Source organism: Sardina pilchardus, chromosome 23 (assembly GCF_963854185.1).
Source record: "Sardina pilchardus chromosome 23, fSarPil1.1, whole genome shotgun sequence".
In the NCBI taxonomy this organism is placed as follows: Eukaryota; Metazoa; Chordata; class Actinopteri; order Clupeiformes; family Clupeidae; genus Sardina; species Sardina pilchardus.
In genome coordinates this window covers 12,653,573-12,676,434 of record NC_085016.1, presented here as the reverse complement: position 1 = coordinate 12,676,434, position 22,862 = coordinate 12,653,573, and the positions used below count along the sequence as shown (strand labels likewise).

The 22,862-nt window shown below is 43.7% G+C and overlaps 3 protein-coding genes across 9 annotated transcripts in view; 1 reads left to right on the top strand and 2 right to left on the bottom strand.

Annotated features, from left to right (window-relative positions):
* The window catches only part of farp1 (FERM, RhoGEF (ARHGEF) and pleckstrin domain protein 1 (chondrocyte-derived)), a 69,526-nt gene extending 68,200 nt beyond the window's left edge, over positions 1–1,326 (top strand). For all 6 annotated transcript variants that reach the window (XM_062528395.1, XM_062528394.1, XM_062528392.1 and 3 more), the window contains exon 27: positions 326–1,326. In XM_062528395.1, the coding sequence (XP_062384379.1) occupies positions 326–407 (82 nt within the window). In that variant the 3' untranslated portion in view covers positions 408–1,326. The remainder of the gene's footprint in view (positions 1–325) is intronic.
* Positions 1,327–1,384: 58 nt separating this feature from the next.
* Positions 1,385–2,652, bottom strand: LOC134071612 (gamma-glutamylaminecyclotransferase-like). The gene has a single exon (XM_062528397.1). The coding sequence runs from the start codon at positions 2,469–2,471 to the stop codon at positions 2,016–2,018; it is 456 nt and encodes a 151-aa protein (XP_062384381.1). The 5' UTR covers positions 2,472–2,652; the 3' UTR covers positions 1,385–2,015.
* A 469-nt stretch (positions 2,653–3,121) lies between these two features.
* On the bottom strand, positions 3,122–5,235 carry LOC134071610 (gamma-glutamylaminecyclotransferase-like). Of its 2 annotated transcripts, none has more exons than XM_062528388.1 (3): positions 5,154–5,235; positions 4,979–5,051; positions 3,122–4,547 (listed from the first exon to the last, which is right to left on the bottom strand). In XM_062528388.1, exons 2-3 carry the CDS (start codon positions 5,015–5,017, stop codon positions 4,047–4,049), a joined length of 540 nt encoding a protein of 179 aa, XP_062384372.1. In that variant the 5' UTR covers positions 5,018–5,051; positions 5,154–5,235; the 3' UTR covers positions 3,122–4,046. The 2 variants fall into 2 exon arrangements, with proteins under 2 accessions (XP_062384372.1, XP_062384373.1); XM_062528389.1 differs by having other exon boundaries at positions 4,975–5,051; positions 5,154–5,170.
* Positions 5,236–22,862: the final 17,627 nt, after the last annotated feature.

The following is a 22,862-nucleotide window of genomic DNA, read 5'->3' as shown; positions in this document are numbered from 1 at the left end:
CTGCTTTAGTTTACTTCACATTCATGTTCAATTTAACCTTAGTAATGTGCACCTCAAGTGAAAAAACAAACCACATTTTTTTAAAAATGAGTCAAGTCAAAGTGAAATGCATGCTAATGTCAAAGTCGAATTAATTTGCTCAGGTTGTCAAATGCATATGCTAGATGATAGCAACACCGTAAGATATAGGCTACATTCATAAGTGCAGGTTTGGCTGATTCATAAGAAGTGCACAACTGTCTTGACTGCAGCCTGTTTTGCCCAGTAACTGTCGTAATGCCCCCCCTGCTCCGTGTCCCATGTTCTGTGTTCCGTGTCTCTGCAGGTGGATGGAGGTGATCCGCAGTGCCACCAGCTCCTCCAGTCACGCCCGCTTCCACATCCGAAAGGACCCCTACCCCTACTGACCGCCTACTGACCCTCCCTGAGCATCTGTTGGGGGGGCCTGGCTCTCCCCTCCCTCCTTCCCTTCCTCCCCCTTCTCCACCCCCTCCCTCTCACAAACACGTATCACTCCTGACCATCCATCTCAGTGGAACACAGTGACCCACTGGCCTTGCAATCAGGTTGCTCTTCATCAAGCTGCACAGAGGACGAGCCGTTCATTTTGATTCAGATTTTTTTTTTTTTTTGGCTCTTTGGTAGCATACCAATGGTGACATTATGCTGTTCTGTAATGACGATGGACCGTCACAAATGCAGATCACTTCAGGCACGTTGATACTGTTTTGACATTGTATCCTTTTTTTTTTGTCCATTTTTGTTTTGTTTGTTTGTTCTTACTCTTCACATTTCACAGAAACCTGAACACCATGTCTATGCATATCTGGACGTTTTAAAAGTGTGTTGGTGGCATGAGACCACCACAGAGACTTTGTAGGGGTTGTTACCCATTTTTTGGAATCTGTTTTGTTTTATAGGTCATTTTATACAATTTGTAATAAGGTGAACCACTGTGAATCACTTAACTTTTTTCCAAAATGTAATGGTACATCATGTTTCGTTTCTCAGTCCATTTCACTTACAACTCCCAATTGTTTTGTTTTTATTTCTTGAAGGACAGAGTCTGCCTTTTCATCCCTGCTCTAGTGCCAAAATATCTGTCTATATATTTTCCCCTCTCTCTTTGAATGCTGTCCTTGCCTTTATATCAGTTTTTAAAATGTTGTTGATACGTTTACAAGGAACCATTTTAGAAAATAGTGTTTCCTCTACAGGAATGCCGTAATAAAGAAAAACACCTTATGAAAGATGGACAAATGGATTATATGGGGAAGAAAATGTGTGATGGTCAATGTTTCCACAATAAATATGAGACTTTGGTCATTTTTGTTCATTGTTTTATGTAGTGATTATGGAAACATACTCTAAGTGTGTGTGCGGGTGCGTGTGTGTGTGTCTCCTTGTCTTTTCTGTACCAAAGTAGACATACAGTATAACACTGCATGTAAAAGAGTAAAGTACCATTCTGGACACTAACTTAACTACAACACCATTTAATTCCTATTTACTGCAGTAGTTTGTACTTATTACTTAATTACAACATATTCAAATAATTTGCATTTGAGTATTTTTATGTTCTCATAATCAAGTGGACACAGAACAATCACAGCAAAACACTCTTAACCAAGAGACAGATGCAGGCTTTCTTATTTGATTATCAGCACCTCCTATTCAAGAAAGCAGAACATGTAGTTATACTCAAATGACTTTAGCAATACCTGGTTTATGGATTGATTCAATATAAAAGTTGTTTGTCCCCATCTCATCCAAATCTCAACTGAAGCAGGAGTAGTAACAGCAAGCACTTATGGACAGGGTGACCGACAGGAACAGTATTTAAAAAAAAAAAAAAACATTTTAAATGTCTTCATCCAAGTACAGTATGCAGTAATCATTCAAGCTAACCTGTGGTATAAAATACACTGCAGTAGTATAGAATACAATGCCACAGGAAGTCTTGATGATGTGATTGTACAGGTTTCATTTAATCAAACAAAGCTAATCAACAGTTCCTAAAGATGAGTGGTGAACACTAAACCATGATCACCATTGGAGTCATAATTCTCATAAGTCTGCAACTGCAACCACTCCGGCTTGTAGGCGGTGGTGTTGTACGTGAAAGCCTCCACTGTACTCCCTGGACTACGCATAGCCCCAGCCTCCTCCGCCCACTCCTCCACCTTCAGCTTTACCAGGGTCCGTTGGTACATGTCAGAGGTGCGTTCAAAATGGTCCAGAAATGCCAGCATCTCGTCATCGACAGCGTAGACCTCCCCCTGGATGTGGTGGCCCTGTCCAGGGATGTTCAAAAGGAACGGGACGTTGCCTTTCTCGGCGATCACCAGAGGGAACTTGTCAACGGTGCTGGCTCGACCACGGAAGGAAGCCTTCCCATTGGCAGGGTCCAGCATTCTGAAGTAGTTGGGCTGGCCCTTCTTTAGCGTCCCGTAAACAAACACGAGTGTCATCTGGACTGCTGCTTGCGTGAATGCCACTAATCCCTGTGCAGCAAACCAACCATTCTGTTTCAGTCCCCTCCTACAGTAGGTCTCCGAAGATCAGAAGTGACTTCAGCCACTTCACTCATTACATAACTTTTGATTCTTATCTGATCAAAGATACAGTGAACTACCTTTGGCTGAAACTGTCTTCTGGTTCTCACACTGTTGTGACCTTATTGCATAAACATTGAACTCTCTTGCTGGTCACAATGTTAATGTTCAACCGTTTCCTGGTTGAATCTTGAATGAATGGATTACAAGAGGAAAGAAAAGCAAGAAGGTAAATGTGTTAACAATAAATATAAGACTCTGGTCATATAATTCACAGATTTCAACCAGTGGTTCAAAGCCCACTGCTGGTCTGTGAAGATATTGTTTAGGATACCTGACCATGCATTTATAACAAAATAATCACTTTTTTTTAACTTCAGGTTGCTTCTTAGTCAGAATGGTGGTCCCTAGGTCATTAATAGTTGACAAACCCTGATGCGAGTAATAATCTACAACACTGTCTGCAAGACATGAAATTGTATACTGTATGGCTAAATGAATGATTTTCTGTGTACAGAAGGATACATACTGAGCAGTTAATAATAATATCGAAATAAAACAGTGGCTTCTACCATCCAAAAAAGTGCTTTTATTACCACAACATTACAAGTACCTACTGATTAATAATTAAATTAATCACTTTATCTATTATGCAGTCTTGAAATGAATTATTTAAATTGTCTTTACGCAGTCAAACACACTTGTCACAAACACAATCCAGTAAAGTGCCTCTTTAAAAAAAAACTACCAAGAGGTAAAATGCATCACATAAAAACGTGTTAGTCCTATAATCTTAAGAAAATAAACTTATGCTACACACATGGGAGCAGCAATAACTAACAGATACTGTATGTTATCCTATTTGTCATCAATTCTACCCACTCATGAAAGCAGGACGTACACGTATAACATGAGCACATTTCAATTCCTGGAGATCTTCTTAGTTGATGGAATGGTTAATGAAAAGTTACATGGAGTGGTATGTCTGTTGATTAAACTCTCTGAAACCATTAGGGCTAAGAGTAAACCAGTGATAAATTGTACTCTGAGTGATTGATAGGATGACAGGCAGCTAAATGTCCTTATTCCTGAAGTGAAAAATACAAAAACAAGAGGTTCACTGATCTTACCCTGAAGTACAATAATTGCAATGCAATTTCAGTATATAAAAAATGCCTCATTGCACAGTCTCTAAATTTAAAATTATGGAAAAGTTACTTGACATATTTAAGTGACCTGCATTACCAGACGTTGCCCAGACCATGTGGCTGATAGAAGGTTGCCAAATAGATTTACAAACAACAGCGGCTATATTAATAAACCTGGCATTTTCACCAGGCACTCCTTGAACTCATAAAAATCTGACATCTAAAGCATACAAATTTGAAAGTGCTTTTTCTTCTGTCTTTATTCAGACCTGACTACTTTATCTACTACAAGAGATGATCAGTACTGGAGTAGCTGCCCGGCGAGACAGTATTGAGTGGGTTTCTAATCATCCCTGGCTTCACGAATAACATACTCCAAACCATGATCGCCATAGGCATCATAGTTCTCATAACTCTGCAATGACACCCACTCCGGCTTGTAGGTGGTGGTGCTGTACACGAAAGCCTCCATCGTGCTCCCTGGCCTTCGCGTAGCCCCAGTTTCCTTCACCCACTCCTCCACCTTCAGCTTGACCAGGGTGCGTTGATACATTTCGGGGATGCTCTCAAAACGGTCCAGGAATGCCAGCATCTGGTCGTCAACGGAGTAGACCTCCCCCTGGACGTGGTGGCCCTGTCCGGGGATGTTCAAGAGGAACGGGATGTTGAACTGGCCAGCAATGACCAGAGGGAACTTGTCAATGGTGCTGGTTCGACCAAGGAAGGAAGCCCTCCCGTTGGCAGGGTCCAACATTCTGGAGTAGTTGGGTTGGTCCTTCTTCAGAGTGCCATACACAAAGATTTGAGTCATCTGGACTGCTGGTAGCACAAAGGTCAATAAGCCCTGTAAGAGAAATTCAAAAAGTCCTTCTCAATTAAGGCTTAAAGACTAAGCTATGTTATCCATAATGTCTTATCGCTGGTTGATCAATTTAAAAAATAAACAGGCACATTTTGACTGTATGCTTTCTCACTTTATTCCTTGCAGCCTATGTAAAAAAAATTACCAGAAAATGCATGCACAAGGAAACACTACAGTCATATGATGGACAGCCCGTTTCAATTGCAACTTTACAAGTTTGCCATTGGAATATAACCATTATATAAGTAGGCTATGCTACACACAACGCAATCATTACACTTTCAAAGCCTGCATTTAAATCAATGAACAGAACTACTTATGTTATACGATATAATATAAACGTAGGAGTTCTGCTATTAGCCTAGGGGTCTACTATTTATCTGATTTTGCAGAGATTCTCACGACTCACTCACAAGTGCAGAAGTAAGCAATGATGTTGTTTTGATTCTCATTCCACAAATATCGGAGTGACCTGGCGTCGGTGACCTGCAACCAAGCACACAAAACGAATTTAGGCTACGTGGGAAAATAATACGATACCAAATGCCACGTTGCAAAGTATTCTTCTAAATAAAAAAGAAAACTTACAGGTTGAGTCACACGCTGTTCAGGAAACAGCCGAAACAAATGTTTTCTTCGACGATATTTTTTTCACAACATGATTTATTTTCGCTTTTCACTGCCTCCTACTGTACAGGAGGGTAATCACGCACGTAATTTTAGCTGTTAAACAGCAGGACATTCTGACGACAACCCAGCATGATATTTCGGGAGCGTTGTTGTATTTACGTGAATGTTTAATGCATGCAATGTCTTCCTGCTTTAAATGAAAATACATAGGATATCTAATTTCATTACTGAATAAGCTCAAATACTTGGTAAAGCATGCCCTAAGCCAGCTACCTTGGTGATTATGAGTCAAAATGATAAAGGCATAGCCTACACTTTAAAAGGCACTAGGCCTATATATATTTAGCCTAAATAATAATAATTAAGCTATACCCCAAGTTATTTATGTAGCCTACTATAAGCATAAAACCACTTACATTATCCTCTCTCTGTCTTCAACTCACGTGGTAGTAGACCCATAAGAATCTATTTCACAGTGAGATAAGTCACTGAATCAGTCAAGCTGATCATGCTGGCTTCTTCCAATATCAACTCCTCTTTTTATTACCCTGCAAGAAAGTACAATGTCACAGTAGGTCAAGCCCATTTTGACCAAATAACCCCCCTTGTGTCATGTTTATTTCTCTATCCTCTTTTTGTTAAAGAACTGTCTGTACCACACATGACATGATATGTCTTAATGTACTCTGCAGTTTTCCCACAGTCGTGTGACTGGACACAGGAGGAACTGTATGCCATATTGACAACTGGCAACCTCTTGTAAATTTCAGTTACCTACGTATGTGGTGGACCTGAAGTAACCTACAATTTTCTTTTCTTTCCTCAATCTCTATCTGAGAGGCAGAGACACATTTCTCAAAATATAGGCCCATATTTTCTTCCAAAATGGAGGTGATTATTTTCTATGTGTGCAGGCTAGTAAATTAAGCATGTCAAGTGGGGCAAAGTAAATATGCTCCATTAATAACTGATGCATTACTGATATATGGCTCACTCATCTGGGAAGGCATTTCCTTTGATGTGCGTCTGACGCAGTGTACACTCGTGCGTCTGGGTGGTCAAGATTAGTGAATGTTTGAGCTCAGAGTGTCCGATGTCTTTCCAAAATGCTATATTGCTTCAAGATTGTGGTTAATTTTCTGAGTCAGAATCAAGTTGAAAGCTATTAAGTGAGTCCTCAGAAATTGGAAACTGACAAAGAAATGTATATATTTATCATTATGAACTTCATTTGTGTGCGTCAAAGTTATAATCCACACTTTCATATGTGTGTTCAAAGTTGCTATTCACAGTTTCACATGGGAACCTCACAGGAACGCTATGCACCTGCAGATAAGAAACTGGGCATGAGCGAGAGGAGGATTTTAGGGAGGTTTCGACCAAGGTCATGCTGACTTGTTTTGCTCTCTGCTTTTCTTTAATAAAAGAGCCTCTTTGCGTCCAAGAGCTCAGAGACTGTTTCGGAGAGGTAAAGCACCTCCTCTCTATGTCTCTCCTCTTGGCGCCAGAGTATACTGAAAATTATACTACTTGTCTGTGGTTCTTGTGTCATAATATTGGGAAGATTTTCCTAACATTCTTTGGTCCTTCGAAGCCGGTTGTCAATATATCCTTTCTGGAACTGATCGTCGGAAGTTGAAGACTGCAGCAGCCCGCGGACAACAACCGTGGAAAAGCCCCGTACGGTGAATTCCGTGCAGGCCAGCCGACGGCGACCAGCTCCTAGACTGGATTGACGACTTCCGAACTACAGAGCAGAACCATAACAGTGTGAGTATAATTTCATAGGCCTAGGGAAAAGTCGCATTAAGTTGCCGTTCCCAAGGGAAAAGTCGCATTAAGTTGCCGTTCTCTTAATACAGCTGTATAAAAGATAAACTTTCCAGGGGGGTTCGAGTCCCGCCTGAGGTTTATCTAAAAAGGGGGTTCGAGTCCCACCTTAAAAAATAGGGGGTTCGAGTCCCACCTTAAAAATAGGGGGTTCGAGTCCCACCTTAAAAAAAAAGGGGGTTCGAGTCCCACCTTAAAAATAGGGGGTTCGAGTCCCACCTTAAAAATAGGGGGTTCGAGTCCCACCTTAAAAAAAGGGGGTTCGAGTCCCACCTTAAAAATAGGGGGTTAGAGTCCCGCCTGAACTATCAAATAGGGGTTCGAGTCCACTATATTGATAATAGAGGGAAAGAAGGAGTGTGACTGAGAAGTGTGTGTGTGAAGGGATTGTCTGTGAGTTAAAACGAACAACAGAGCCTGTGAGAGATAAAACACCCAGGGGAAGCCGGACTAAGGTCTAGAAGCTCGCTTCCCAGGCTTGTTGTTTGCCCTAAGAGGACGACACAGAACAAACTCTTATTTGTGCAAAATGGAGAATACTCAAGATAAAGGACAACTTTTGAAAGGCGATGCCAAATTCATAGCTAGAGTACATCCAGGAACTGAAAATTGGCTATTACGATGGAAAAATAAATTTGAATTTGCAAACTAAAACCAAAATTATCATCATGCCATGCAGAAGTGCACCTGTATGACGATGATGATGATTACGGTAAAACTCCAAATTGGCCCCCACCGCCGCCTCCGGTGGAGGCATTTCCAATGGTAGAACTGCCCAATCCAACATTTAAGCCAGACGTGGCTGAGGGTCAAAATAATCCACGGTTAATGTATGTCTATACTGTAGGACATGGACACAGGACGACGTAAAAAAAGCAGTGGAGGGAATTCCATCTCATAAAGCCCAAATTGAAGAATTTTGCGACGAAATGAAAAACATAATAGCGGTGTACCACCTGAATGGTTTCGAGGTCGAAAGGATGTTCCGCTTTAAAATGGGCTCTGATTGGAGCCGTGTTAAAGATAGCTTTGTAGCCCATCAGGCTGGTACAGCGTATGCGCCTGGTTCTCTGGATTTAAATCAACAAGTCCAAAGCCTAGAGAGTAAATGTAAAGACGTGTTTAAAAAACATTGCGATTACACCAAAATACACGCCACCACACAGAAAGATGATGAAGATGTCTGGGAGTTTAGAGACAGATTTGAAAAAGTGTTTAAAGCCTATAGCGGCCTGAAGTCAGAGAGTGCAGAAGATAAGATAATTTATGGACAGCAATTAAAACAAGCATTACTCCAGAGTTTTAGACCAGAGATAAAAGGCTGGATAGAGAAATATTTTGTTTCTTTCAAAACAGCAGAACTGCCAGATTTTATGGAACATGCTAAACATGCAGAGAAAACAGTGAAGAATAAAAAGAAAGTAAGAGAAAAGAAAGACTCAGAGAAAGTAGTGGAAGCATTTGTGATGGCATTACAAGGCAGAAATGGGTCAGAACAGAGAGATTATGAAAATGAAGGTGATGATAGCAACAACTGGTTCTGGTGTGGGGGTCGCGGGCATTGGTCTCGTGACTGCGCCACCGAAGATGAGAAAGAACAAAGATACGATAGTGATCAGTATGTAAGTGGAGAAGGAGAAGAGCTAGAAATGTGTGAGGAATGTTTAGACTAGAGCTGATGTGTGTTTAAATAACTAAGAAAGTGATAGCCTACATATTTAAACTGAACATTTAAATTAGATATTTAAATTCTGCTGGAGTTGTGTTTTTTCACCCATTGACTGTGAAAATCCCACATGCCGTCTCCCTACTGCTGTTACAAACTAACATGACATTCTTATCTCGTATGACAGTATTGTTATCACAACCACACATTAAATATGGTGTAAACAAAGCAGCTTATGCAGTGACTAACTGCTAAATTAGAAGTTAAACTTTTGTCTGCCACATGCTCTGCACAGGTAGCATGTGAGCTTTTTGCCAAAAAGAAAGTGACAATATACACAGACAGCCAATATGCCTTTGCTGTGTCTTACATTGCTGAAATCAATGTACAAATGGGTAGCAATTTTGAGTCATGGGCAGAGCCATGTCTCAACAGGAGGGATGTGTGAACTAGTAGACAAACACTATAACGTATAGATTTACAAACTACTCACAAAATGTTTGTTATCAGTGCATCATATGTACTGTATTGATGTAGTAGTGGAGCAACTAATTAAAACACTGTGTTTAAAGGAATATGTAGACACGGATACTGCTCCCTCTCTCTCTGTTTTTCCACAGGATCCCAGAGTGAAACCAGAAGATTGGGTGTTCATCAAAGTCATAAAGAAAAAGTGCTGGTCTGACTCGCGTTGGGAAGGACCCCACCGAATCATCCTATCTACACCCACTGCAGTGAAGGTGGAGGGCCGGACCGCTGGACGCATCTCTCTCACTATAAGGTTCCAGTCAACCGCTGAGGAGGGGAAGCCCGACTGCAAAGGGGATTAGAGGTTTAGAATCTAGTCGTCTCAACGTCGGTGAAGATTTTGGATCCTCCTAAGCTTAGTGACGATGCCTTGAGGTAATAGACTTTTAGTGTGGAGGATGGTCCTTGGAGCGGCTATCACTCTCACCTTGCTGACACTTTTGTTAAGGACTGAATTAAGACTTTTTTCTTGAAAGACAAAGGAAGCCGAAAAAAAAGAGATTGATTTTGTCAGAGGATGTGCATACCTACATCACACATGTGTATCACTTAAATTCATGGTATCGTTATGCTCAAATGCTGGCTGATTTGAATAATGTGTCTGATTGCCATGTGTGTTCTCTGATGCCAATATCTGTTTATCATTCCCGTTTAACAGCCGTAAAATTCCTCCTAGACAGAGCTTATGTATAGATGAAGGGAAGTCTGGCAAAGATGACTTATAATTCATCCCACATGACAATACATAAAAATGGTATTAACATGATCTGTGAACCTTGTGCAGGGACACACCCTTTGAAGTACATAAAGTGTAGTGTAACATTGACCCCTTACTGTATGCCACTGTTAAACCTAGAACAAGATTCTCACTGTGTTCTTTCAGAGATGGTTCTGTGCCGGTGGGGAGTTTGCCTCTCTACAGGTGTTATCAGTGAAGTTTAGAATGTAGCCCTACATTTTGTAGAATTAAGCTTTGATTATTTGAGGACTAGCCCTCATTGCATATAGCCCATCAAAATGTTGATGTGAATTTGCTTGCTTGATTGTTGTGATAATATGGGGCTGGGAAAAACATATGTGTAGTAGAAGGTGAGTTTTTCTCCTTTTGCTTGTGTAAACAAGTGCCGCTGCTATAGCAGGGTAATGGAAGAATTTTTCCTTCAACGGTTTTCTCCTCAAATTAAGATCAATCATGACTGAGGTTTTCCGGTAAGGTTTTCGCTTCCATCAAAAGGTTTGAAACTTGCTATTCGAGTTGGTAATAATTACTACACGCTTTGATTTGATTTATGGTTGAATCTACAGTATGTAGCAATGGAACAAATGATTGTGAAGTTTACTAATGATAAACAGGAGGGAAATGACAAAGAAATGTATATATTTATCATTATGAACTTCATTTGTGTGCGTCAAAGTTATAATCCACACTTTCATATGTGTGTTCAAAGTTGCTATTCACAGTTTCACATGGGAACCTCACAGGAACGCTATGCACCTGCAGATAAGAAACTGGGCATGAGCGAGAGGAGGATTTTAGGGAGGTTTCGACCAAGGTCATGCTGACTTGTTTTGCTCTCTGCTTTTCTTTAATAAAAGAGCCTCTTTGCGTCCAAGAGCTCAGAGACTGTTTCGGAGAGGTAAAGCACCTCCTCTCTATGTCTCTCCTCTTGGCGCCAGAGTATACTGAAAATTATACTACTTGTCTGTGGTTCTTGTGTCATAATATTGGGAAGATTTTCCTAACAGAAACAAACTAAAAATAATTGTGCTCATGAGCCAAAAAGCCCTGCTTTCTGAAATTAGAACCGCTTATCTCTTCCGTTTAAATTAATACCAAACGATGTGAAATTTTTTATCAGTAATGACCTCCGTGTCTCATGTGATGTGAAAAAAAAATGAAGAAGCACAGACTTAGTAGGTCATCTATGGGCTACACAATCACTGCTGGAGATATCATGTTGAACACTTCTCCAGCAGAAACATATCAACACAATGTAGCATTCCTCTCTGTGCTTGTGACTGTGATAAGCTTTGACTTCAGCAGGGAGTCTTACCCAACACTTTAATGATCAGACAACGTTTTTTTTTTTTTTTTATCCCTTAACAGGCACAGAAGTGATGGCTTTGGGCTGTGCTGAAAACTGTAGGATGTCACATTTTTGCACATGTACTGTACATGCTGGGTGGGTACTATCAAACATATTCATATATTCATATTACTGCCCCCATGCCCTCCTCATCTCATGTCAGTGTATGGGCAGGTTGGGTAATTGGGTGCACCTGTAACAAGGAGTAGGTAAGGAGATTTCTTCTCATTCCTCATTCTGCATAGCCTGGCTAGCGCCTACCACTTCTCAAATGAGACGTGGTCTGGCAACCAGACGTTCATTTTCTCGTATTTGAAAAAATGGGGCGCCACGGATGTCTATCAAATGCGTCTGTGCATAGCTCATCATGGTCTTGCTTTCTCCCCTGTTCTGTGATTGGTCGCCAACATCAGGCGAAAATTTGGGTGTTTGTTTCCAGACTGCCTAGCAGCGGGAATGAAATCACCACGCAATCACTGCGCACACCCAGGCTACATTCTGCATTAAAAGACTTAAACCTTAATGTCTGTGCCCCTCTTCATGTTGTGGTCTGGGAACAAGCCGGTTGTAACATATACTTTAAAATGTATACATGACATGTTATGTAATATTCATCCTTGTGTTGCTCATTGTTGTGGTGTGAAGGTAGTCTGATGTGTAAATGTCCCTGCACGATACCTACTTGTAAAGACATGGGTCCCAAGACATGCATTACACAATAGAATGTACGCATGTTAAAAAAAAGGAGACCACTTTAGACATAAACCTTTCCGTCATTTCACTTGTACACGCCTGCACTTACAGTCTCCCATAATCCCACCGGCACTTGATTAATGGCAGTCAAGAAACATAAAAGTCACAGGTGACATAAACTTCATTTCCCCGCCATAAGCCTCTTAACCCGGTGAGAATGAGAGCACACACACACACACACTCATGCACGCACGCATGCACGCACGCACGCACGCACGCACGCACGCACGCACGCACGCACGCACACACACACACACACACACACACACACACACACACACATATACACACACATACACACACATACACACACACACACACACACAAACTCACGCACACACACACGTGTGGAGAGCAGTGGATGGGGAGGGGGTTGAGGGGTACTGGAGAGATGACAGGCACGGCGAGTGGCTGCGTACTGAGCCCCATCGGTGGAGATATTAGTGGCGGTGGCACATTTCCCTGCCTGGGCTTCCAGGACACTCAGGGGGCCGGGCCGACGCACTGGAGTGGCTGCAGTGGCCCACTGTATAATCAGATCAGACAGCCTGCATTACTGCCTGTCCCACGCTCCCATGGTCCCTCTCTCTGTCCTCTCTCTCTTTCACTCTCCACCATGGCTCCACGGTCCCTCTCTCTTCTCCTCTTTTTTCTTTCTCTCTCTCTACTATCCCATGGTATTTTTCTCTCTCAGTCTCCTTCTCTCTCTCTCTACTACTACTACTACGGAACCATGACCCCTCACTCTCTTCCACGGTCACTCTCTTTTTCTTTCTCTTTCTTCTTTCATCCCTCTTTCTCTCATAGTCCCTCTTTGCCTCTTCCATTTGTCATGCAAAAGAACAGATATGTAGAGAGAGAAAGAGTGTGTGTGGGTGTGTGTGTGTGTGTGTGTGTGTGTGTGTGTGTGTGTGTGTGTGGGGCAAGACACCGTGTCTCTGTGGCACGTTCCTTGTGCCCTTCTTGCCATGTGGCCTGTCACAGCGTATGTTTGACAGGTGGGTGGTTTGCTGAGGGGTCAAAGCATGGACGAGTGGACGACTCAGACCACTCCAGTCGACTGCACTTGTCTGTTTGGTTTCAGCGCATCCACTCTGATCGCCTTCTCCAGAGATGTGTTGTTGTTGGCCATGCGTTTTTTTTATCAAGAGGAGAATACATAAACACGGACATCCTCTTGACAAGCGGTCATAGAATTATTCCCTTCAAAATCTTGCTCTTAATCATGATCTTGTATCAGAGATACGGGTTCGTGTGATGCTAGCATGCCAAAAAAAACGAAAGCAGCATTCGCCTTTCGGTTCCACACCAGAAAATGACACCGACGGCGTAATGAAAAGGATTTTTTATTGCACCATCTGGCGATATTATCACTTGGGGAAGGCCACAGCGACAGACTGAGGTGCGTTTGTTGCCAGACCCTCTGGCAAGTTATTAAAGACAGGAGGCAGATGTCCAGGAGAAGAGAGGGAGGCGCTCTGTCGACGGGCCCAGAGATGAGAGCCCCAGCCTGGGTTTGTTGGCTCCACTCATCCCCTGCGAGGCGAGCCGAGATAAGGGAAAGGAAAGAGGCGGGAAGCTAATTTTCTCTCTCTCTCTCTCTCTCTCTCTCTCTCTCTCTTTCGCTCTCTCTCTCTCTCACCCTCTTCAATAACTCATTTTCTGTATGACATGTCACCCACGTAGAATCTGGGAAAAGAGCTGGACTCTCAATCCGCTTTTGTGATTATAACTGCACCTGACACGGACATCAGCTTCGGCCGAACCCGTATCGACAGACATGTGACCTTGACTGCCCGGGAACGCTGCTAGCTGGTTATGTTCACTCGCCAGAGCTCCTTTCCAAAGTGTTCTCGACGTTTGCTACTCATTCCGAGGTCGGTGCAAAAAACCTACCTGGTTTTCAATGATGCCCTACCGAGAGAAAGTCAATATTTGGCTCACTGTGATCCATCATTGCCTGTAGTGGGCGATCAGAATACTTGTCCTGACCTCCATGTTTCCCCTGCGTGTCAGGTGTACTTAGGAGTTTTTTTTTTTTTATCTTCATTCAAAATCTCCTTTGCAGTGGGTGAATAGAGAGAGAGAGGGGGGGGGGGGGCATTCCTCCATGTTAAGAGTTTTTATTGTCACGTTTGAAAGCTGTCGTGGAGCAGCAGCAGTGGTTGACGAGATGGGGGGTTCATTCCTCCATGTTGCGAGTTTTTATTGTCACGTTTGAAAGCTGTCGTGGTCGTGGAGCAGCAGCCTTGGTGTCCAGTTTTTAAAGTCCAGCTCGAAGTCATTTCCCAACCCCCCCCCCCCCCACCTCTCTCTCTCTCCTTCTCATTTCCTGCCCTCACTTCGCTGTCCTTTCCAATAAAGGCCAAAAGCCAAAAAGATATTAAAAAAGAGAGTTTATCTTAGTTACACATCTACTCTTGAGGTGAGATGTGAGCGGGGTTAATTCCTCTAAATTATGTATTTCTTACACTGAAATGACACAGTGGAGGAGTGGGTATAGGAGCAAAAGTTTCCCCTTATTTCCCAAAGAACATTCTGAGCAAAAGTTTCTCAGAATATCAAACACTCGAACAGACATGAATGCATTACATTTGCGTATACGGCACCAGTTGACCTGCTATCAAGGACAAGAACAAAAAAAAAAAAAAAAAAATCAAGTTTTCGTTTCAGTGCTTGGAAGAAAGAAAAATGCTTATCACTCTCACATCCTTTCATCTCGGCTATGCAGTTTTCAAATGTATGCAGCGGCATTCCAGGGGCTTTTGAGAGGAGAGCGAGCAAAAAATGAGAGAATGATCAACTCTCCCGATATCTTTATCCCCCCTCTTAATCGCAAACCATTCCTATCATCAGCCAATCACGTTCAAATCAAAGGCTGCCACAATGCATTTCCGAAATGTTATTCACCGCATTCTGATTCCCTTCCCCTCCGGGCTCACGCTGCTCCGAGCCGAACAAATTGTTTGTGTCTCACATTTCTGCCGCTAATGCAATTAGTCGTGCTTTGCTTATTGCTGGAATAATGTCTAAGGCAGCGAAGCCGCATTTTAAAACATGAATATGCCTCTCTCTTTTCACGCTGTGTTCCTTTACCTCCTTTATTTTCTTCCTCTCTCTATCCCTCTCTCTCTATCCCTCTCTTTCTTTCCCTCCTTTAAATCTGCAGATGTGTCCCTCCATCCACCGAGGCCGCGTGGACTAGCGCCGGGTGATTCCACCATATGGGCAGCATGTCGTGTGATTTGTAAATATGCCCCTGCACCAGGCTCTTATGGTGGGGTTGAGGACGGGGGGGAGTGGGCCTGCCCTCTGGGTGACCATTTCAGCGCTCCGGCCCTCTCCAGCCTGACACGGGCGTCCTTGGAGCTCTCGCCATCTGCTTGAGTGGACCGGCCGACCGCTTTTAAAGTGACTCCAAAGCCCCCTCCTTGGCTTGCCCGTGTTTGTGTGTGTGTGTGTGTCACTGAGTGATTCAGTGTGTGTATGTGTGTAGGTGTGTGTGTATGAATGTATGTATGTGTGTAGGTGTGTGTGTGTGTGTATGAATGTATGTATGTGTGTGTGTGTGAGTGTGTGTGTATGTGTGTGTGTGTGTGTGTGTGTGTGTGTGTGTGTGTGTATATGTGTGTGTGTGTGTGTGTGTGTGTGTGTGTGTGTGTGTGTGTGTGTGTATGAATGTATGTATGTGTGTATGAATGTATGTATGTGTGTAGGTGTGTGTGTGTGTGTATGAATGTATGTATGTGTGTGTGTGTGAGTGTGTGTGTATGTGTGTGTGTGTGTGTGTGTGTGTGTGTGTGTGTGTGTGTGTGTGTGTGTGTGTGTGTGTGTATATGTGTGTGTGTGTGTGTGTGTGTGTGTGTGTGTGTGTGTGTGTGTGTGTGTGTGTGTGTGTGTGTGTGTGTGTATGAATGTATGTATGTGTGTGTGTGTGTGTGTGTGTGTGTATGAATGTATGTGTGTGTGTGTGTGTGTGTGTGTGTGTATGTGTGTGTGCGTGCGTGTGTACAGTATGTGTGTGTATATGAGAAAGAGGACGAGGGAGAAGGGGATCTGTATACATGCCTAAGCACCTGTGCCAGTTGGTCGTGTCTGAGGAGAAGGATTAGCATGAGCAGGTAAGCTGTGCTTCACAAATGTGCATTTCTAATGCAGAATCCATTTATGGATTTACATTCGCGTTTAGCCCGTTTTTTTCCCAAGGTGACAGTAAATTCATACCTTCGGCAACAAGCTATGAGGAAAGGAATGATTTGCCATGCATGCATGAGCCAACGATTAAAATCATCCAATGAGACACATGGTTGTCAGGAACAGGCAGAGGGGTCCAGCCTGATTTGGGCTTCACAGCAAAACAGCATGTATTTACCCTTCCCCTCCTGGTCCAGGTAAATCTGCAGCATTACGAATTCAACTCAAATGAGCCCACGCGGATTCCAGACGAATACCAGACAGCAGTCAGGTCAAATCAGAACACAGATTGTTAACTGTGGAGACACGGGTTTATGAGAGGACAAAGGAGGCCTTCTTCACATTCAGGTTATCACCTCAGCTAATAAATATCTGCGATCTACTGTCAATCTACAGTACTTTGCTCTCTCTCCCTCTCTCTCTCTCTCTCTCTCTCTCTCTCCTTACCCTCTCTCAAGGCAGTGTGCATTCAAAAGAGAGCAGCTATCGCACGAGCGCCTGTTGTCCCGATAAGAAACATGGAGAGAAAAGATTGATGACACACCGATTTGTTCTGGTCTTATCGCCAGGCATCGACCGCTTATGAAATCTTAGGCATGGTGTGGGGTGGTGGTGGGAGGGTGTGGGTGGGTTGCCATCTTAGATTAGCTGGCAGACTTCCAAATGGCCTGTAACAGTTCTCTCTGTTCACTGAAGTATTAGGATCTGATGAGCCTGCATGGAAGATCTGCTGTACCACCCAGCTACAAGATCCACAAACTCCTCTTCCGCACGTCCCATGGGGGGGGGGGGGTGGTGACGGAAGCGTGATGGAAGTTTCACGATGGCACGTGCCACTCAGCAATCTCACCACTGCAACACACAGCTGTCCAGGAAACCAATGCCCGTCTGTGTGAGTGCTCTAATTGAATGTTATGAATGAAGAGTGATCCGCCAGACAGAGTTTGATGCGTATCGGCGGGGCGCACTGCGCCGGGGTGCAAGCTGATAACAGTGTACAGGCCAGTATATCATATATGGGAGAGATGAGGGGAGATGTGCTATCGCGGCGCAAAACAGAACAGCTATGAAATGAAATGTGAAGAGCCAGCTGGCATTTAATCACGTGCCAGACAGACTGATACACAGCGAGAAGGGCTACAGATTTCACAAGCACCTCTGGAGTCCCTCTCAGCTTATAGGCCTGCTTGGAAAGATATGACATCTTAAGTACTATCGTCTCTCTGTACTTTAGTGGTAGCATATGTGAATTGAGTTTTGACGAACACGACCATAAAGCTGGTTTCATTTCACCATGTCAACAACTCTGAGCGCCCGAAGAAATATGCTACCCCGTCTTCTAATACTTGCATGAGAAACAGAAACAGGCAAATTATTGACACAACTCACTGGTGGGGATCAGAGTGAGCAGAGCGAAGCATGACCCAAGAGTGTCAAAACAACAAACTAATTGCTATCAGAATCCTGAGCTGAGGGACTCTGGCTGAATAGACAAATGATTATTTTGCATGCGATGTCTTTGCCCTGTGAAAAATGGAGAGAAAGAAAAATGGGGAAAAAAATGAAAGTGAGCACATCACAAAAACTGTAAATGCAATTTGTTTTCTAATGCTTTTTGCTCCTCCTTGTTTTGCATTTCTATGAATATATAAACAGCACTGATGTAAACGATGAATATATTAACTGGGGAAAACTTCCGGCTGGAGCCACTAGATGTTGCTAAACGTCTGCATGAACATGAGGGGGACGCTCAAATGAAACGACGGGGAGAGGGAGAGGAGGAGGTTTGAAAAAAAAAAAACCTCCCCCACTTCTGATGGTTTGCTGATACGAAAGTCCTTTATTAATTAAAATCCTGGCCATACCCTGGGGAGAAGACAAACAAACAAGAAGATGATCCGCTTCTTCTCTAACAATGAGTGGGGATCTGGAGGTGTTGAGTTCTGCCGATAACATCATCATCATCCCAGGCGGCTGACAACAACAATGGTAATTGCGCCATCCACGAAACGGCATCTAAATTGAAAATGAGGAGAGACAAATTTCTCTTTTCTCCGGATTTTATAGCATTCCATGCATTTTTGCTGACTCCCGGCGTATCAGTCAGTGAATAAACAACATCATAGAATCTCTGAATATCAAACACAGGCACGGGGGGAAGATAAATGCGAATGTGTAAATAATTAACTGGTCAAACCTGTGAATTTTTCACGGCTGAGGATGCGCTCGTGTCAGTGTGGCGTGGCGTGGCCCGGGAAGATCTTCAGGCCCCATCTCTCTCTCTCGTACATTTCACATTCATAACGTCACTCTCCATCTGATGTAGGCGGGAATGTATTCAGGCCCAGTCCATCCATCAGCGGCGCCGCGCGCGGGGAGAGCTTGATTGACGAGCAGGTAGCGGCCACGCTGCTCAAAAACGGCATCACGCCGGCGCTGAGGTGGATCGGCTGCACGCCGCCGGCCTCGCCATGTCCTGATGCGGCTTCGAGAGGGCAGAGAGAGAGAGAGAGAGAGAGAGAGAGAAAGAGAAAAAGAGAGAAGAAACGTAGTGAGAGAGAGAGTGAGAGAGAAAGAGAGAGAAGAGTGAGAGAGAAAGAGAAAAAGAGAGAAGAAACATAGTGAGAGAGAGAAAGAGAGGGAAGAGATGTAGTGAGAGAGAGAGAGAAAGAGAGAGAGGGAGGGATGAGTGGTCTTTGACCCCTACGCCTCCTCCCCACCCCATCTGGCCAGGTGGGCTTTGGCTAATCAATGAGATGATTATGCAGGTGGATCACTCAGGTGCACCACAGGCTCAGGCCTCTGCAGGGGAAGCCGACTCCATCGCCTCTCTGACTTCTCTTCGCTACAAACACAACCCCGGCATGAGCCAAGCCACAGGAGGAAGTGTTTGTTTATTTATATGTTACAGTGCATGAAATTGTACAGTTCTGTTGTCCGCAGTCTTCTTCTTCTTTTTATTATTCCCACCAAATTGCTGCCTTTAGTAAAATGATCCACAGAACTTCCAGTAAACTTGTCTTTTACAAACGTTTATGTTAGCAAGGATGGAAGGTGCTAACCGAAAAGTGAAGTCGAATTCATTCTCAGGCGTGATTGACCTTTGACCTCTTAATGGTGTCTGAATTTAGGGATCGGCCCTGTTAGCCTGAGAAGTCTCCCCTCCAGCCTGCTTGGCCAGAGCCCTCTAATGCACTTAGTATTGATGCAGATTAGAGTTCTTAACCCGCTGGATGGGGATTTAAATAATTGGGTGGGCTGCTGTGAGAGGGGCCGTGATGTGATGGTGTATGACAAGGTGCACACTGGAGAGGCGAACATGCTGTGGCCTGCTTCACAGTGCCCCACGTACAGTACAGTACAGTACAGTACAGCTGGCCTTCCAGTCAGACTCCTCAGTCAGGGAATTGAGACTTGATCTGAGACTGAGGGATGAGATGGACTGACTTGTGTGATTCAAGACTTATGAACTTCAGTGAAAACATCCATACTTATTGCAGTGCTATATTTTCCTGTCTTTACCATACTGAAAGAACAGTGCCATTGTTGGTCCTATTTCAGCAGATTTCAAAACAAACCACTGTTGTTGGCTGTCACAGGTATCCACAAAGATATCCGATTGGAACTGGGCGGTAAAATCCCTTAGTTTAATTAGTGCTGCAAGAGTGACTAGAATCAGCTATGTGAACAGTCAAGCTTGAGAACAGCAACTGTTCTTGATATAGAAGAGCATTTGACTATTATAATAAAAGGGAAACTGCCAGTGTAGAAGCATGGAAAATAACAGAAATCCATTACGTATGTGATAATGCCAACACTGCAAAACAAACATCCCAAACCGTCAGCGCCATGGTCTGGAAACAGACTAATCGTCTGGACAGCCTCTGTTGCCTCAGGACTTGTTTGACTCTCCGTAACCAGAGGAGCCATGCATTGTGCTCCGTGTCATAAAATTTTTAAAGATAGCGCCGTCTGACCATCTGTCTGTGTATACAGACGCCAAAGCAGATGCGCCTCACCGAGCCAGACAATGATTCAAAAACACAAAAGCTTACCACAGTGTAGCAGAAGACAAACAATAACAATAGTGAGTTTTGCAGTGAATGCCCAAGTCATACAGAGTCCAGACCTGAGAGCAACTGGGGTGATGTATCTTGACCTGAAGAGGCAATTAATGCTGAAATCTCTCGCCAAGCTTTCAGAGAAGCAGGGATGTTGTTCTGGAGAAGGAGAGTTGGATAAAAAAAAAAAATGGTCTGAATGGTAGAAATGGTGGAAAGTTTTTATCCACTATACCTTTGAGTGAGTGCGGGGGTGGGATGTTTTTTTTCATGGGTGATAGAGGACGTTGGCTAACTCTTTAAATGAATAGTTAGGGTAATTATGTCTCCTTCTTAGAATTAAAGTTAAAATTAAAGTAAAGTTATTTACAAATCACACAACATGCTGCCCTTAAGGTTCATTGTAGACCTGTAAGTGGCTGTTAGCAGATGTGGGGTACAAGCATGTTTACATCATCCCCACCCCCCAGCATTCTGACGCCCTCCTCCAACCATTCCATCCGGGCTGTAAAGACTCCCCTGCTTTTGATGGCCTGGTTCTTGTCTTCTGTGCCAAGGCCTGAAAGGTGATCCCAATAGGATGAGGTAGTCGAGGAATATGGGGATTGCGACAAACAGCTTTGCTTTGAGCTCTTAGCACTTGTTGCAGGGATTTCGCTCAAATCAGTCCAACATTTCAATATGTTAGGATTAATGTATACATTTTCTTCCTCCTCTTCCCTTGATTACCCAGATGTCTTGCCTTATGCTTTGGTATAGAGAGCATGTGCAAAACTCTGCACCTGATTGCAGATACTGCATGCATGCCTGCATCTGGAGACATAAAGGGGGCCTTTACATCAAAAGCAACGCAATCAGGCAACTAATCTTCATCTGGACAAGTAGGCTTTTGCGTAGGCCACGCGAGCTGTGTCTCCTGCGGTGCGCTGAATACAGCGGAGGAAGATAAAGGCTGCCGCGACTGCCCACCTTCACATCCCCACGTTCACGTGCATGGGAGAGGAGGAGGAGAAGGAGAGAAGAGGAGAGGGGGAGAAAAAAAACCCCTCACGTGGCTCTCTTGGCCTCGGCTCTCCTCTTTCTCTCCCAGATAAATCTGCTCAATTTTCTTGCGGTGAAAAATGCCGGCAATACGACTTTGCTCAGCCCTGGAGTCATCCCTCCATTAGACACCAGGTTCGCTCTTTGCTCTGAGCCAGGATAACATCTCTTTGAGGTCGAATTGCCTCAAGATCCTTTTTACAAAAGCCTTGGCCTATACCTGTGGAGTGCCATCATCAAGTATCATCAGAACAGATAAGGACCCATATTCCAATAGGATAACAGGGAGTCCTTGGTTCACAGAGCTTGAATGCAGAGTCTAAAGGAAGTCTCTCAGAAAGCATTCAGGAAGCCATTGCTCATGTTTTTAACTGGAGCAAACATTGCATAGCTCTGTAATTTCACACGATGCATCATTGTAGCGCAAATGATATGCTATCAGAGAATACCATAGAATAACTCACAAAAAGTACGATCTTACAACAACAGAGTCTTGTCGATTTTGACAAGAGGGCCTTGATTGCCTTGCTGTATTGATGAGCTCTTGAACCTCAGAGGAAAGAGCATCATCATCATTAACACTGTCTCATTTAATGGTCTATACTTTACAGTCGCTGGAGTTTGAAAGTTAGATGGTCTGTCAGTGAAGTAACTTAGTAAAACACACTGTACCAACTGTCTGCGTAGATAAGAAATTAGACTTTATAACTTGTTGGAGCACAGAAGGAAGAAGGAGTGAGCCTCTTGTGGCTCTGAGACAGCTACTTATTATTCATGCACAACACAAACATCAGAAACGCAGAGCAGCTTGGTTCATAGTAATCGAGCCCATAAGTCCCTCATTGCCATCACCGACTGCTTAGCAAACATGAGGGAGATGCTCGTAAAGCACTCCAGAAAGACCTGCCTCCACTGTTTGTGCAGAGCAGAGTCCGCATCGACGGGAAACAAACATCCACACTTTATTTTCGCTTCATTTTTCTCGCATGTTTTCATCATTTTCTGGCACTCCTGGTCCCTAGACAAAGTCAAGGAAGTTGGTCACCTTGACTTAACAATGTTTAATTGGACGTGGCGCTTGTATGTCATAACAGCAGGGATTCATGGGGACTCAAATGACTGCTTTAATTGACTGAATTTCAATACACGACCCTGTAACTTTTTCCAACAATGTGGAGTCACAGGTAAAATGTCCTCCATCTTTAGCATCTAGAGGTAATTATTGCGCCTTTGACACACACCGGTGACAGCGACAACGCCACCAGAGTCCTGAAGGTCAGACACCTTGACACATGTGGCAAATATATTTAACAAAATGACCCCTATAATGATGCCTGTGAACGGCCATGATGAAATCCTGTGAAATGTGGAGAGGCCCACTGAGGTGGATGCTCTTGTGCCAAGGCAGCGCCGCCGATGACTCATGCTGTTTCCCACGGCGCGCTTGCGCCGAGAATCAAAGTGGTGCGCGGCGGCGGCGGCGTGCCTTCAAAACAGCAGCTGTGTG